At 27.0% G+C, this 18,408-nt stretch overlaps 2 protein-coding genes across 2 annotated transcripts in view; one reads left to right on the top strand and one right to left on the bottom strand.

Moving 5' to 3' along the window:
- LOC107441722 (SKP1-related A) overlaps window positions 1-18,408 on the top strand; it is a 315,013-nt gene that overhangs the window by 220,641 nt on the left and 75,964 nt on the right. The window lies entirely within an intron of this gene.
- LOC107441720 (leucine-rich repeat and immunoglobulin-like domain-containing nogo receptor-interacting protein 1) lies at window positions 10,346-17,987 on the bottom strand. The gene is made up of 3 exons (XM_043048321.2): window positions 17,077-17,987; window positions 14,939-15,087; window positions 10,346-12,738 (listed from the first exon to the last, which is right to left on the bottom strand). Exons 1-3 carry the CDS (start codon window positions 17,727-17,729, stop codon window positions 12,584-12,586), a joined length of 957 nt encoding a protein of 318 aa, XP_042904255.1. The 5' UTR covers window positions 17,730-17,987; the 3' UTR covers window positions 10,346-12,583.

Raw genomic sequence — 18,408 nt, forward strand, 5'->3', positions numbered from 1 at the left:
CAAGGATTATTTTTGTTATTAATATCGTAAACACACAAAAAAGAAAATATTCAAAATTATGCGAAAATATTCAAAATAAAATAAAATAAATTTTTCAAATATTTATGATCAAAGCTCTTTTAAAAACAAAAAAATATAGATGTCTAAAATATTTAAAACATGTATTTAATTAAAAGATCTATGAAATTTCTATTATTCGATTAATAAGAACGCCACACAAAACTTAAGATGGTTGGGAAAGATGTTATACTGTCTTGTTTTTCGACTTTATTTTTACAACGGAAGTAAAAATCATGAGAAAAACTTTAATTATTTTGTAATTAACGTTTATGATTTTGTAAAAATAATATACGAAAATGGACCAGAAGAAATAATTTTTATGTGATAAGATGAACTCATAAAACAGAACTTTAGAACTGACTTCAAATGTGAAAGGTTTACTTTTCGATAAATTATACCGATTTCAATTGGAAAATTTTTATTTCACTCAGAATAATTTTCACATTAATAATTTTTATAGTTCAATTTATTTGTTTATATTTCAAATTTAAAATATTTCTATTGATAAATTTGTTTATTTTCAATTGATTAATTTATTTTATTTTAATTCAATTGGAATATTTTTTATATTTGTATAGGAATATTTTAATTAAAATAGTTTTTTATATTTCAAATGGAGTAATTTTATTATTTTAATTCAATTTTTTTTCTGTCTCTAAATTGGAATATTTTTTTCTTTTCAATCGAAATATTGAATATTGATTACCCTTTATCTCAAATTTATTTTTTTATTTCAATCAAAATAATTTTATTTATTATTATTATTTAACTAAAAATTAAGTAATCAATTGAAGAAAAATGTCAAAAAAAATTTATATTCGAAGTTGCGAACATTTAAAACTCTTCAAAAATATTTTAATAACTAAATGCATGCAAGTTTAAAATAAAATGTTTATGAAATTTACATCCTCAGGTGAACTTATCAATCAGGTTTGTTATAATTCTCTTATGAATTTTATGATAAATTTTTTAAAAAATCTGTTGAACAAAATTATATTTATAAATATTTCTATTCCTATAACTATATTGTGCACCATGTCACAGATTTATATATTATAACAAAAAGGGAAAATAAATTGGGTATAGTGAATATTTGATACTCGTAACAAAATATTTTAAAACTATTATCTAAATAGAGTTGTATAAAATTTCAAGAAGCCAAGACCAATTTTAAGAAGCCAGTAGCCTTAAAACATGTAAAGTATTTATATATTTTTAGGTTAAAATAAAACTGGTTAAATTTTAATAAAATAATTTACACAATTTATGATATTCTTGGCGCGGTTTGATGATTTATGATATTTTTTGTAGACTCACTTTTAATAATATGGAAGATGTTATGTAATGTTAAGTAAAGTTTTAAAAATTTTAATTTAAATTACGTTTTATTCAAATTTTAAATTTGTTCCAAAATTAATATAAATAAAACCACAATATAAAAGTAACAATTATAATTAAAAAAATGAGCCAAGTTTTTGTTACACTTTTCCGGTTATTAATACATATTTGATACTATAGAGCAAGTATACATTATTTAGGTATGGAAAAATATTTATTTGTTCCATACTGTGATTATATTATTAGCATAATATTTCGTTATATTATTGGCAGATATAAGTTGCTATATAATTTAAACCTTTAATAATTTTTTCCTCCATATACTAAAGTATATAGACTGTAAAAATGTCTTGTTACTGAAGTTATTTTCATTTTGTTTAAAAATGTATTTAAATTTATAAATTAAAGACTTTAATTCTTCGTAATGCAATTAATTTATGCTGACATTGAAGGATCTTTATTTTTGCATTTCCTATTCTTCTTGAAAATTCAAATTAAAAAAATTAAATTTTCTAAAATAAAAAAAAGAAATAATTTTAGATCCAAAATTTTTATTTATTTTTTATGTTTTGATTTTTAATGTTCTTGTAATTTATTTCGGCTAGAATAAAGTTGCCAAGCAAAGCTAATATATAAACAATTTTCATTCACTTCCTCAATTTGAAGTCTTCAGAAGTTTGTTAAATAAAATACTTAATACATAGCATAATATCTAATTATAAATATGCATTTAAATAAACATTCATCTCTAATATCTTCGCTACTTAATCTAATTTGTCGCGTTGGGTAAATGCCAAGTGCCAAACGAAAATATTCTTAACTGTAGACAAAGTAGAAAATTAAATATATCTATTGATTTACCCTTTACACTACATCTTAATTTACAATGTACATAAAACACACACTATTTTGAGATATTTAAAAAATAATCAACAAGCCAACCGCCATGTTTGACATCGAATCAACCTAAAGCAAGAGCAGAGAAATGGAATAAAACAGAAGATTTTTTTCCCACTTACGCTTGAATAGACTTGGATAGCGGCCAGCGTTCCATTTGAGCTTGGTACCTCATGTTTTCGATCTGTTTTCGAAGTGTATCTTTGTCCATCTCTGATACTAATGACTGAGGTTTTGGTCTACAGTTATTCTCTCAAAATGTACAACAAAAGCCCTCGCCTTTCTCGTTTTAGAACAATCAGTACCTACACCCGAAGCTCGCACGTTACTAAATGCAGAATGGAGGAAGAGCGCTGATTCGGCGTGGGATTGCAATTACGGCGCCTGCGCGATGGGGATTTTGGTAGGGAAAATTTCCCTCTATCTTCCTTATCCTCGATTGCATCCTTGGATGCGAGGAGGAAAATGTTGAAGAAGGGAGAAATATGAGGCGCAATAAGAAAAATGCCACCGACGTGCATGTCTACGAACGCGTATAGGAAGCTCGTTTTTTTTGTTTCACTGCATTGATTAGTTGTGTTGGAAGGTAACAAAGTCTGGGCAAAGATAAGATTGTCAAAGTGAGCCCCAACTATTATGCGCTTATTTAGCTTCCTTATTTTATTTGTTTATTCTTTTTTCTTATTGTTTTAATGTCTCCCTAGTTAAAATTTTATTCTTTTATTTTTTAAAGAAGGCTTTTTTTTTAAATTACGGCTTATTATTAGTTCTGAAATTAAAATACAATGCCCACTTTTATAAAAGTATTCTATTCTCGTTTTTTTATTAGTTTTTTTTTTTTTTTTCGAGACAAAGAAAAATTTATCTTTTTTCGAATAAAAAAACGTTATTGTGGTTGCCATTTATTTAACGCGACATTTTATTACAATACATTTTCGTTTTAACTTATTTCTTAAAAATAACACATTTGTTGCTTGTTTAGAATCACCCGTTTGCTAAAAAATGCATTTTGGCGTGCTTTACAATCGATTTTTTGTAGCACGCCAAAGCATAAACATTTGAAATTTTATTGCTTAAAATTGCAATTTTTTTCTTAAAATAGGACCGATATTGAATATAATACAATGTAATATTGATTTAGGTGAATAAGCAAAATGAAAAAAAAAGTACAATGTCCACTTCTTTGCAGTTTTAAAATCAAATTTCTTACTAGTAAACAATATATTTGAGTAATACTTTATCGTCCAAATTATTTGACAAAAAATAGCTTGAGGTAAGAAACAAAGCTATCAAAAAATATACAAATTAAAACTGTGCGAATTTTTATTAAATGACATTCGTATTTTTATAATTATTAAAATTATATATTTCACCTATAGTAAGTTATGATATAAGTAGAAATTTCTTCTGTTTTCAACAACGAGGTACGTTTTTGTAAACGTAAGTTAATTGGGTCTTTCTTTTCCGTTTCTTTAACACTTGCGTATACAAAGAAGCACTTTTCATACATCAAAAGCGAATCTTACGAAATTTACAGCAATATCAAATAAAAATAATCTCAATAAATCAATACACAGCTTTTAGAGATGCAGAGATTTGCAGATTTTTGCTCAAAAAATTCACACATTTTCGTCTGCAATTTCGTCTGCATTAATTATAAAATGTTATTTGTAGACTTTTTTATTTAATTTCAGATGCATGGAATAATAAAAAAATGAACACCATAAGAAAGTGGATTGGTCCTTAAGAAACTAAAAAAAAATACTTTCTAAAAATTTAAAAAAGGAAGGCAACAAGTAAAAAAAATGAAATCTAGATTGGAGTTTTTGTCAATTTCGGTAGTATCATTTTAGTGAGATCGTTAGATCCAACAAAGCTATGAATTTGAAACTGACTACATCGTAGGACTCAAAATGTTTCAACTTCATTTCTTACTTATGTTTGAACTTATTCAAATAATTCTAATTTTTACTAAACAATTTAAAACCATTTTATACCATTTCGTAATGTTAAGATAAAAACAATTAGCTTGCCATCGTGGTTCAGAAACAAATAAATATGACATAATTTTGCTGTAAATTTTCACGATATCTTAGGCTTAATAAAAGCCATCGGCAATTTAAATGTATAGCATAAGCTATTTTTAATGATGACATATAGTATCTTTCAATTTCAAATAATTAAATTAATTGAACAAGCACTATTAAAGGGAAATGTTTCTTTTTTAACTTTAAAAAAATATGTTCATTAAAAAATTTTCCAAATTACAACCAATTGAGCTTTTCAGAAAAGTTTTAAGTTTCAGTTTTGTGACAAATAAATTTATTTACAGTAGCAAAAAATAATCAATTTCATTTGTTTGAAAATTTTTACAAATTACTGGATTGATTAAAGCATAAATATAAAATAAAATACATTTTACTTTAATGGGTTGTAGTAGCTTTCAAAGAGTTTTAATTAAAAAAAATATTAAAAACAATATTAACTGGATTTCATAAACTATTTTTAATTCCACTTAGTTAATTGAGTGTTTTCCCTGCAACAGTAGAAGTTTCCTTATTAAACATTAGTTTAAAAGTCCAAGAAACTTGACTTTGTTTCTCTGTTTTCCATGTACAATTTAAAAGATTTCACGAAGAAAAAATATTATTCTTTTTCATTATTTTACTTCGGAGGAAACAAGCCATTAAAAGCGAATCAAAATAGTCTTGAAAATAATTAAATGTTTAAACAATGATAAATCAAAATCTTCCAGACTAAATTTAAGTTGCATATGAAAAAAATAAAAAATACATTAATCAAAAATCGTCAGTTTCAGAATGTTGCTATAGTTACAAAACAAAACGAACTGACAGCATACAGGCTCTTGTTACTTCTGAATTTGAAACAATTTAAAATTATCAACTAACAGAAGAAATTCTGAGCTCTTTTTTAACATTATATGATGTTTGTACTCCCAACCGAAAATGTTATTTCTGAATATTGTCCAAGAATCGAATAAAAAAGTTGTTATTCTATAGAAACCGAAAAGTTTTGGAGGTTTTTGTCTGCAAAACTGACGGATCCAAATGAAGTTTAGCTCCAAAACAAACACATTACAGTAAATAATCGCATTAAATAGACTAAAGCAGCTCTTAAAAATAATTTTTTAAAAATAGCGATTAAGAAAATTCTAAAAAAAAGTTACGATCAAACTGTATTTGAGATCAAAATGTGAGGTATTGCTTACGATTTATGGAATGCTCTTTAAGGAAACAAAAAAATACTAGGTGCGTGTTTGCATGCTTCTTGTATAGAAACCTTTTAAGGTCAGCCTCTCAACAGGCCTTTCACTTCATTTCAAGTTTGACATAGATTTTTAAGATAGATATGAGCAAAAACCTATTGTTTTGAGGGATATATTAACCAAGAAATTAACTCGAATCTGTTTTTGGAATTCCTTGATACCATTGTAGCATTTTTAGTGATAACTTTCTCTTTTACTTTTGTTTATAATAAAGAAAATTTATCAGGGTATTTTTTTACTTAGAAGTCAACTTCTGTGATTTTTTTTATTGCTTGATAGTTTTTATATTTTTGAAGCTAGTGGCTCCTTAACTTTTTTAAGTTTTAGAGAGTAATCTATCTCCCCAAAAAATTTTAAAAAAGTAGAAACAGCCATCATCTTAAAAAACTTAGTGACTATCATGCAATAAAGAAACAAAACTACAAGTTGTTTTGTAATGAAAAAAAATTGAGAAATTTCTTTTACAGCAAACAAAACTATACGAAAACCAACCTCATGTTGAAGTTTTAGGCCTACAGATCAAACAAAATAATTTTTTTCTGTGGATAACCCACTTAAGTTTGTATTCTACCTTGTTCACATTTTAAATTTAAGTTTTATTCCCATAAAAATGTCATTATTTAAGGCTAGTACCCACCTAAGGAATAATTAAAAATCGTTGCGTTATCCGTATAAAATAATTTACTAATTTACAACTATACTTTCAAAGATAAAACTTTCACTTTTGCAATCCTTGAGCTATATATTTAATTAATTTAGAAGATTATTTCGTCACGAAATCGCGTGATTTCTTATGAAACGGGAACTCTCAAATATATGAAGAAAATCATTTCCTCAACTCGAAACGTCATCATAGTGCATTGTGAGAGATTGTTAATTAGAACAACAAAACTAGCATGAAGACTAGACGATCGAAAATAAAGTGCCTCAATAAGCCGTGCGGTTGTATGGTGCTCAAGAAGTTGGTCTCGTACTAGAACAATCCCAGGTTCAAATCCCGCTTCGGACAAGGATGTAATTTATCTCTCTGTACTATTTGTCTTACTTATATTAGTAAGGTGACATTGTCCCAGCTGTATGGTGTCCTCTATAAAATGGTACTTAGAAAAGTTACATTAAGAACTACGAGAGGGGGGTTTTTTTAAGAAAAAATGGAATGGCGAAATATTTCTTTACTGTTGACGAAATTTGCTTCCTCGAAGAAGTGTCGATAATTATTGCATTACCTTAACGAAATGTTCGCTGTGAGAACCAGTTTCGTCAAAACGAAGGTTTCATGAAATTTGAGTATCCATTTTCTACAGTATACTTTTAGAAATGATAGAGAAAATGCCAATATCATTAAAATGGTGGGACCCGAAAAATTTCGTATAACCCAAAAAATTTTGTAAAAGTGTATATTCGTGTAGTTTCTAAATGTGCGTGAAATATAAATACAGTATGTGCAGCGAAATAAATATAAAATAAAAACACATAATTTAAATAAATGTTTTAATTAAAAAATTATATTAAGTTGAAGTTCTCTGATATATTTCCTACTAATGTTGTAACTAACTATTCATTACAGGTTATAGATTAATATTTGGTTATTGATTATAGATAATACAGGTTATAGATTAATATTTAATGGAGGGTCTTGAATGCTTCGACCATTGCCAATGCTCGAATATTTATTATTGAACTTTTATTAAGAAACACTTAATTGCAAAACACTTATTTGCTCGCGGTAAGTTTTTTATTCATTATATTTTTTTAAAGAGTTTTTTTTTTGTTATTGAATCTTCATTAAGGATCATTTAATTGCAGAGCACTCATTTGTTTGTGGTAAATGTTTCGTTCATAATGTTTGTTAAAGCGTTCCTTTTGCTGGAGGATTTCAAAATTTTGTTACGTGGAAAGTCTATGGTTTTATGGGAGTAAGCCCTAAATTTAAAATATAAGCAAAGGTAACATACATTTTTAATCGAGTTATCCTTAAAAAGCAATAACTTCGTGAGATTTATCGGAAAAAAAACTTGAATCTAAAATCTGCATTTCTTGATTTCACTGACTTTTTAGTGTTTTTTCTTAATCTTTGTTTATTATTAAAAACAATTTATCAGATCTTTTTTTTTCTAATTTTTGTGTTTTTAAAGTTGGTGTCAGTTTTACTTTTTCAAAGTTTTTTTCGGGGGGAAATCATTTAAAAAAAAAAAACTAACCTATATACATACACATAACAACCCAACACCTACTAGAAGTTACAATTATTAAATAAAATGCAATTTGGATCATAAGGTTTTCAAATTCAATAAATTTATCAACAGTCAAATGTGTGTTTTTGAGATTACCTTCATTTTTATATCTCAGTTTTATGGTCAAAAGTGCCTCGGTCACAGGGTTAATATAACGCACAGATTTCAAACCTTTTTTTGGCAACAAAAAAAAACCGTTTATTTGCGTTCTCTATTTCCGATGTAGTGCACTTTTAATCATACAGCTAATTTATTGAAAATTCTTACTGTTCCATCAATTTATAGTAAATCTTTTTCTTTCGAAAATTTTTAATGAGCCCGAACGTAAACAAGAATTATTTGCTGCAAACATCTAAGTCAGTGTAAAATAACCTAAAAAAAATTTTTTTTTAAATAACCAAAACAATTACATTATGTTCGTAACATTATGTTTGTCATAAATAAAAAAATATCGAAATAATTTGTTCAAAATTTAAAAGAACAGAAGAACAGTTTGAATTTTGAAAAGTGAAAAATAAGATACTTCAAACTTTCAAGTAAAAACTATTTTTCGTGTGTGAAAACAGCAAGCAAAGCGTTTTCTTTTTTCTATAGAACTGGTTTGTAATATTTTACTAAATAAATGGTTGAATTAATAGCTCTTTAATAACATTCAATTCATACAGCATTAAATATGTGTTCGTTTTTCAATACAAAATAAAATTATCAATTTTAAAATGTTTTTAGTATTTAAAAAATATTCTTTTGTTACAAAATTTTCACGCATAGTTCCTTCAGGAAACCCCAACGCCCCCGTACAAATTTACAACGCCCACAAGGGGGTGATAACGCCCACGTTAAGAACATATGCTATAACAAGTGTTTTCGTTCGATTTTTGAACATGATTCTGAAGAAAACATTTCTGTGGGAGAGAAAATCCTTCCTATAAACATTGTAAGAAGTGCGTCTGTACTATCCTACCTCCGCACTTCTCAACCCCAACGATTGTTACAATCTCAGTTTTTTTTTTTTTTTTGACATCATCAGTCAGTTGCATTTAATTAAAAAGGATTTATTTGAAAGGTTTAAGATGTTTAATTATATTAATACCGATTTGATTTTGCTTTAAAAATTTAGTTCCCAAATCGGGATAAATGTCATTTTAGATTTCGCTTGGTAAACCTTGTAACGTCATCATCATATAAGTGAGAAAGTGGATCATACGTTTAGAAGAACAGTCTGGTATTTTTATCGTGATTCTTCAGAGTATGTAGTGAAACCATTTTTTCCGTTAAACTTGTTTATTTTTCGGCACTTTATTATTACTAAATGTGTGGATAGTTAGAATGATAATTTTGGAAACTAGAATTTTCGATAAACCACTTTTTAAAGAAGTAAAAAGTTATCAACGGAGCGAATTAAATACCGAAATTTTGGTGCTATTCCAGTTCCCCAAAGTTCCAGATTTTTTTTAACAGAAATTTCTTTACCATTAAAAAGTGCTTTTTTGCAGAGTTTCTTATTCTTACTGTCGGTGCCTACTTTCTCAGGGTCACTCCTTAGCACTATGGAAATTTTTCATACAGTTGAGAATTAACTTTGATTTATTAAAAAAATTTTCAGCTAAATTTGAGAATTCCATTTAATTTTAGAAACATTCTTTTATACACCGAGAAAAAAATTATTGTCAAAAATACAGGAAAATGGTAAAATTTACCGTGTTTCTGGCTCTATGGCAACACTAGAACGCTCGGTAATTTTGACCGAAGCGCTTTGGTAATGATGTTGGTAAAATTAACATTTAAATACGGTTTTAAAATATGTGATAAAATTTGAAAAATGTGGTAACATTTGGCAATTTCATCATGATACTTTAGAGCATGACATAAAAACTATTTATTTTACTTAATTTACTTTTCTGTTTTTTATTTTTTACTAAATTTGTGGTAATAAGAACTATAATTTTGAAAACCAAGATTTTTCGTAAACCGTTGCAAAATATGAACGAAAAAATTACTTAAGGAATCATTTAAATACCGTTTGTATTTTGAGTTTTATTTCCAGAAGTATGGTTTTTTTTTTAACCATAACTATCATTACTCATTACCATAGATTACAGTAGTTTAATCTCTGTGGCAGAAACTAATCTTTTAAAACGAAACATCACATGAAGCAGAATTATCTTTTCTGTTCAAAATTTAAGTAAGTTTTAACTTTTAAAAAAAACTTTCTGTAATTTATCCAGAATTTCCTAAAATATCTGCGTCAAATAATCGTCTTTTATCAATTATCAATGAAGGTGAAAAACAAAATGGTCGAGATGAAGTAGGAATTATAATTAATATCGTGCTGAATACATTTGTCACTTCTTTTTTAAAATTTTAGCAAAAAATGTTTAAAGTGAAACCCATTGAAAAAAAACTAAAATTAAAAAATATTTTCAACCTTCAAGAAATTTTATAGTGGCAAAAGTTTAGTTTTTTCATTGAAGGTAAAAGAAAGTTCAGAGATAAAAACAAATTTTATTACTTCAAATATAAATCACCATACTCACAAGTTGAATTTTTTTAATTTTATTTAATAAGACATGATAACAAGACATGATAATAATATGTACAACAAACATTAAAAGTAATTACAGAAAGAAATAAAATATGATTTAAATACAAATAAAAACATAACTAAACTATCAACAACACTCGCAAAGTTCATTTTCTTGTTTTACTACATTTTATAAACAATTATTGTAGATAACACATCTTAATAATATTTCACGAAGCAATATTTTATTTAGAACATACTTTATTCATAATACGCAAGCATGTGCTATTTCTAAATCTGACAAACACTAACTTTTTTTACAATCTGTACAAAATCATTTACAGACATTTAGATTAAAATATTCTAAATAAATATTCTAAAAATTCATAATTTAACTGTGACATAAGAATGTTTCAATTAATTTTAATGACAACAAACTCACCATGCATAATTATGTATAGCGCAATTTTGTACAAAAAAAAATCTATTCATTGCACAAAGATTATTTTTAAAAAAAATTTAAAAAAAAAACACGAATTTATACGTTTAAATGTGTAATTCAGTTTACATACATATTCATTCAATTATCGATTTATCATATAAGATACATTTTTATTCATTTTCCTTTCATTTACAAATATACAATTATGTATTTAAACTGAGAATTCATTTTATGGATATAATATGCATAAAATATGCATATGTTTAAACCTTCATGTCACATCAGCTCATAAAAAAACAATTAGAAAAATAACTAATTCTCCCAAAAAATAATCAAAAAAATCATTTAAAAATAAAATAATTAATTTCTTACATCTTCTTATAAGTATCATGTGAATATAAGCCCGGTATAAGAATTTACAGAGTCAATGTACGGCAGAATCTTCATAACTTCAAATTTGTCTTCGGCCTTAGCACAGTTCTACAGAAACTAGTATTGTAAAAATTAGGCTAAATGTAACATAACTGCAGCAGAATTAAATACATCTTATACAACCATGACCAAGGGTCTATTGTTAAGCCACCATATGGTAACAAAATTAGGACATATAAGACAAATAAAAATTACGAAATAGTTAAATTGAACAAACATTATTTTAATTAAAAGTTTTATACATTTTTGAATGAATAAAATAATAAAATAATGGAAATTTAAAAGGTAGATAAGTATCCCTATAAATAATTGGAATTTTTCTCATTCTGAAATCAAGAAGAAAAAAAAATTAAATTTTTCTTGTTATTTAAATTTTTTATTTTTTAAAATACCAGTTAATCAGAGAACATTATTTGGAATTTTTGAAATTCATCACTTTTCTTTTGCATATATATCTGCAGATTGGGAAACAAATTTTTTGAGGACCTAATGCAAATAGTAGTTGAATTGAATTAAAAATTAATTGACTTGGTTTCTCCTTTTAGTAATATATTAGGCTTGTTCTTTAAATATGCTATTAAAAATAATCTTCAGGAGTTGTGATAATTTTTATTTTCTAAATATGAGATACAAACTAATTCGCATATGCTCTGATAATCTGCAGAGCTCGCTGCCATGCTGGAGGATTTCTGCAGCCGGGAATATAAGAATATTACAACTAAAATCAAGTATTCAAACTGTATAATATTTTTAATAAGAATTTGAATTACTTTTTTAAAAAATAAATTAGATTCTATTAAAATTTAAGACCTTCTGCTTAAATTTAGCTTTCAAAATGTATCTCATATAAATAAATCTTTACAAAATAATAAATATTTTTATCACAAACGATATTTTTCCATTATATTAAACAGTCTTTACGTATAAAAGATATTTTCCATGACATTAAACATTTTATCACATATTTTGTATTTTTTACTAAATGTGTAGTAACAAAAATCATAATTTTGAAAACCAGAATTTCTGATAAACCGTTATCATATGAACAAAAAAATGACCAAATGGATGGTTTAAATACTATATATTTTGATATTATGAACCAAAATTAAGTTTTGCTTTTTTTTTACCAAAAATATCAATACTATAAAGTACAGTAATTTTACGATGAAGTATTATTACAGAGTTTTATCACAATACAATAAAAACATTTAATGAAATCACAATGAGTATTTTGTGCGTTTGTAATACTGGCCTTAATGCTTAGATCATCTCCTTCAGTTTCGTCAATACTAAGTCATGATTTATAAAAAATGAAGCAGATTTACCCTGAGTCGTGAAACTGTGGATGAGATTTCTGACACTGTCAAATCTCATCAGTGCTTTAAAAAGCAACGAAAATCATGCGATGTTAAACTTTTCAATGATTTTCCATACTTTACTTTTGGTGCAAAACATTCACCGGTAAACACATCTGGTGATTTCTTTTTCGCCAACCATAGCAGTTTGCAATGACATTTTAAAGGATTACCTGCAAAAAAATTTACTTTTCTAAATTTACTTTTCTAATTTACTTTTCTAAATTTACTTTTCTGTTCTAAATTTACTTTTGATTAAAGAAACAACTAAACTAAATCGTACTTATTAAAGCCATACTATTATCTATCGCTTTTTTTTAAATTAATGTCTATATATTTAAATTATAATATAAAAATTTTCGGATCAAATTACAGTATAAAGTATCGACACTTTGGGTTCAACATCCGTAAAATGCATTTTACGGTAAATGCGGTAAAAATTATGGTATAATATTTTACAGTAAAATGCATTTTTACCGTAAAATAGTATACCATGACGTCTACAGTAATATTTATTTAGCTAGAGTGGTTCAGTGACCTTACAATAATTATTTAAAATTTTTGTTCCTTAACATATTCCGGTAAAAATGGATTATACGGTAAAAAGTACCCTGATACATTTCACCATAATTTGATCCGGAATTTTTGTACATTGTATAGGAAACTGTATTGTCGTTGTATGTATGTTTCTCCCATACTATCACAGTACAGACAGCATAGCAATAGATCATATTATTCATAATGATTGTGATCAGTTTTATCGTAATTTTTCTGTCTAAAAAGGCTAACTTTAGCATCCAGATATGTTAGTTTCGGTCCATCTAAGAATTATCGTTTTAGTAAAAATTTTATTCTTCAATAAAACCTTTTTTTTCATCTTACAAGGAGAGGATACAAACAGTTATATGGAGGGAAGGTTGATTCTTTATAAAGTTAATTTTTAAAGTTATTTAGTGCATATACCGCTTAAATAATACGAAAAGAATCGAATTTTCAAAATGGACCAAATAAAACTTTCAAACTGAGTAAAAACGCCTTCCTCACCTTACGCAATTAATGAAACGATTAATGAAATTAGCAATGATTTTAAGCAAAAGTTACAAACAAACTGTTAAATAAAACTTTAATAGTGCCTTAAATAATGTAAATAATGCCTTAATGTAAATAATAGAATATTGTAGAAATGCAATAATGTAAATAACGGAATATTGTAGTAATGTAATAATGTAAATAATGTAATAAATAATACAATAATGTAAATAATGCCTTAATTAAGTTTCATACTTGCAATCAGAATATGACAGAAAGTCAATGATTGAGATAGATTGATTAAGAGACGTTGTATAAGTGGTTCAACGTAAGTGCTTGCAGAAGATTGTTAATAATACTTTCATTATAAAGCTAAATCTATTTCAGACTATTAAATTATACAAATGTGAAAATATTTTCAAAAAAGCATTCAAAAATTACATCATTTACGACACTTTAGAGAATCACGATTATGCGGTATTTTAAGATTTGACTGACTTATATAACTCTTTCAAAATGTCAGCGTCATAGTGTTTATACCCTTGTAGTTTTAATTTGTATCTAAAAACCAGCGTTCCTCATATTTCTCGTCTATTTTTATTTCCTAATACACTTGGCACTTTCTTTTATTCCAAAAACTCTCTTAGACTGCAAACTCTCTATCCACCAATATCTAAGAAATTTAAAGATTTGGCGAAATAAATTTATGTTGTATGGTTGCACAAGACTAAAATAGGATCTAACTGTGAGAAATTTTTCAAGAAATTCACTTAATACCTTATTCAACTTATCTGTTAAAAAAATCATCAAATCTCAATACAGTTTGAGTATTAGTTCAAAACTTATTTTTCAGTCAAAAATCTCTTGAGAGTTTCAACTTCTATGTACATTATAGATAAATAACTTCTATTTACAATAACTTCCATATGCAATATGGATAAATAATAATAATAACACTATCAATGTAAAAACTTTAAATATTTTTTTCCAAATTATTCTAATTTGTTATGAAACCAAAAGTCATTATACTTAAGGATCATTTAAACAAAGATAATACTAATTATAAATTTCTTTGAATTAAATTAAAATGTTTTGTTTGAATGTTTGAGAAAAAAAAATTTCTAAGCAATCTATTTTTAAATCTTAATCAAGTAAAGCGTCTTTTTAAAATTTTTCAGATATTAATCAAGAACTGCAACTAACAGCTGTGAAATTTAGTTACAGAAAATCTAATAACTAAATATTAATCGCTTAATTCAAATTCATATATATTTAGTTAATATTTTTCCTTGAGTATCTGTTTAGCTTAGTTTCAAATTATCTTTCAACAGTCTGTAGACTTACCTTCAAGTAGCAATACGTCTAAATTATTCCATACAGGTTCAAATGTTCTCGAATGGATTTCAGATATTAAATTTCCTTCTAAGCCTACCCGCTCCAGATAAGGCATTTCATCGAAAATATCATCTGGTAACGAAGTTAACTTATTTCGCCTGAAAAAGAAAAGGAATTTCAACACCACAATTAATCCATAATATAGATATAAGCTCACTGAGCCAATAATAATAATAATTAATTATTTTAATAATAATAATTACTTATTTTAATAATAATAATTACTTATTTTACTAATAATTAATTATTTTAATAATAACTAATTATTTTAATAATAATTAATCATCTTTAAATCAATTAATTATTTTAATAATAACTAATTATTTTAATAATAATTAATTATTTTAATAAAAAATAGTGTTAATCAACTATAGATTTATTGGTAGCCTAGCAGTTAGAGCAGGGGTTTCCAACTTACATGGGGACGTGGGCCGCAATTAAAAACACCAGTCGAATGGCGGGCAGTAACTTTATCAAAATTTTATATAGGACTCATTTATGTTTGAAGGAACATTAAATATTACTGTCAGACTTTTATCAAGTTATACAAAGCAAAAGTATTGAATTACGAATTAAAATAAGAAGTAGATTTATACCTGAGAAAAAAATTTTTTTTGCACGGTTGGTATGTTAAATTTCACAGAAACGATGAAATATTAGGGTTTTTTTTTAACGTAAGTAAAGTACTATTTTAAGCCCATATAGATTTTTTACGAAAATTGTCAGCAAAAAAATTATAATTTATACATTTTAGTTTACGGGTCACAAAAAAAGGCTTCGCAGGGCGGATGTGGCCCGCTGGCCGCCAGTTGGTAACCACTGAGTTGGAGAATAGGACTCCAGTTCGGAGAGGCCGGGGTTCAATCTTCGACTCTGCTAAGACTCACCGAGTATATGCGATGCACATGCCCGTGAAATCTGCAGAATCGAAAGTCCTGAGATAAGTCGCTAATCAGTACCATGGGTTCAGAGATCTGGAGAAAGTTTCCTTCCCGTTCAGATCTATGTCTGAGTTTAGGATGTGATTTCACTAATGAGGGGTACTACCATCCGTCCATGGGGTTCTGAGCTACAATTTTCTCCTATTTTTTTAAATGCACTATTATAACAAAATAATACAGAAAACTAATGTAAGAAACAAACTAACATTTCAATAATTCTAGTTTAACTAGAGTGATGACATTCAATATTAAATGGAACAATAAACGATTTTAAGTAACTTCATTCACATTTGGAAATGTTCCACGTAAATTTAAACGTAAAAACAAAATTCATGAAATTGTGCAAAAGAATTTTATAGTTGTTTTGTTTACCTAATATTGAAAAAAGCCATTATTCCTAAATATTTACAATAATAATAGGACTTATTGAAATTTCGTTAAGAAAACTACTTTAAATTTTAAAAAAATCAGAACATAACCATAATTAATTTTATGTAAATTTAATGAACAAAATAAAGAAACTTTACTTCATCCAGAACCGAAAAATGCTCCTTTTCAACTCAATAATACTACTATTTTCCACAGGAAAGTGTTTCAACTTAGTGAATTTCATTAAGGCTTCAGAGCTAACAATATTCTTTGTTGTGTATTCAATAATTAAACTTCTAAGATTCAATTTCAAATAGTCCGAAAGATATCGTCTAAGTGAGTCATCTCCATATTTGCTGCTGTCAATTTCTGCAAATGTCTGGAAACGCCCGGAAGCTTCTAAGACCAAGAATCCCTGAATAGAATATCGTCTAGTTTCAACTGTTCCAGACGAACTCGAATGTTACTCTCTTTTAGTTCAGACAATATGTATAAACATCAATTTGAACTTAATCGCATCTCTAGAATTTAAGTTATATTACAATTATAAAGTACCTCTTATTCAATATTTAAAAATTCTTTAGAAACATGCATTTTCGATTTTTATTTACTTTATTTATCGTTGTGTTGCTTATCTTATATAAAAAAATAACTATTATCGCTGAATGTTTAAAATAATATTATGATTAAGTGAAGTTTCGTTACGTAGAATTGCTTTTAATAAAAAAGAATCAGAACATAGACTTAATAAATGTCATGCAAATTTAATGAACTTACCCTAAATAAAGAAACTTTATTTTAGCTGGTATAGGAAACATGCTCCTTTTCAACTCAGTAATATGATTATTTTCCATCGAAAAATGTTTCAACTCAGTGAATTTCGTTAATGCTTCAGATCTAACAATGTTCGTACTCGTTGACTTAAGAGTTAAACTTCTGAGATTTTCATTCAAATGGTCTGAAAGATTACCATCTAAGTGCGTCACCTCCATATTTGCTACAGAAAATTCCAGCAAATGTCTTAAAACGCTCAAAGGTTCCCACGACCAAGAGTCCCTGAATAGAACATCGTCCAGCTTCAACTGTTCCAGGCGAACTAGAACGTTACCCTCCAATAGCTTGGATAATGTCACAGACTTAACGTTCAGAACGAGAAATCCACAGAAATCTAGAATGTAAAGCGGTAAAAAATCAAGAGAAGATTTCTCGAGAAATACCTCCTGCATATTTCTCCTCGAGCTGCATCGTAGAACGCGAATAAAAGTCTTCATGTCGTTGATGTTTTCACACCACACACTTTGTTCGAATCGTGGATGTCTTTTACAAGGATCTAAGTTGTCACTAACGCATGCTGTGTTGGAATATATTATTGTAGTAGATGCCATGGAAAACAATAATGGCAAAACTAGGAAAGTTGTTTTTATAACCATCTTTTGGCTTTACAAATTAAATTTTATTGCACTTGTTTTGTTATTTGGTATTATAGCTGTCATAAATATTATCTTCAATTTCTAAAATTAGAGAACTGTAGCAAATTACATGGTACAACCACAGATACAAACAGCATACACCATAACTGCATCACACTTATCCACTGATGGCAGCATAGTATTTAACAGTTAAAGAGTTGAAAGGGTAATGTATGTGATAATTAATCTACACTATCAAAGGTTAATATGTAGAAATCTTTCAAAATATTCTGGTTATGTAGTAGTTTTAGTGATGACCTTGTACCTAATATCAAATTAGTATTATCACGTGCTATAAGGGCGTGAAGTAATTTAAGTACCATGCTATCTCAGCAGCGGTTGGTCCTGTTGCTAGTGAAGGTCAGTATCTAGATATGGTGAAAGAACCTACTCAATACATCATCAATTATGTGTGAAAGTTGGTGAAATGTAATGCTGTTAGCTGATAAACAAAACTTTTGAAATTAAAATTTCACACATTTACCTCATAAATGCTTATAACTGTAATATTCTCTACCACGTGCGAAAAATTCACATGCTCTGCGAAATTCTATCGCAAAAAGGCCTATGAACTCTTTAAAATTTGTTTACGATGACTAATAAATACATTCAATATAATTTTTTTTAATGGAACGACTTA

This window comes from Parasteatoda tepidariorum, chromosome 2 (genome assembly GCF_043381705.1).
Source record: "Parasteatoda tepidariorum isolate YZ-2023 chromosome 2, CAS_Ptep_4.0, whole genome shotgun sequence".
Taxonomy (NCBI): Eukaryota; Metazoa; Arthropoda; class Arachnida; order Araneae; family Theridiidae; genus Parasteatoda; species Parasteatoda tepidariorum.

Coding starts and splice junctions, on each gene's coding strand:
- LOC107441720 (XM_043048321.2), bottom strand. CDS start 17,729: ATGGTTATAAAAACAACTTTCCTAGTTTTGCCATTATTGTTTTCCATG. Junction 15,088..17,076: donor ATAAAGTTTCTTTATTTAGG/GTAAGTTCATTA, acceptor TTTCTTTTTCAG/GCGAAATAAGTTAACTTCGT. Junction 12,739..14,938: donor AGACGTATTGCTACTTGAAG/GTAAGTCTACAG, acceptor ATTTTTTTGCAG/GTAATCCTTTAAAATGTCAT.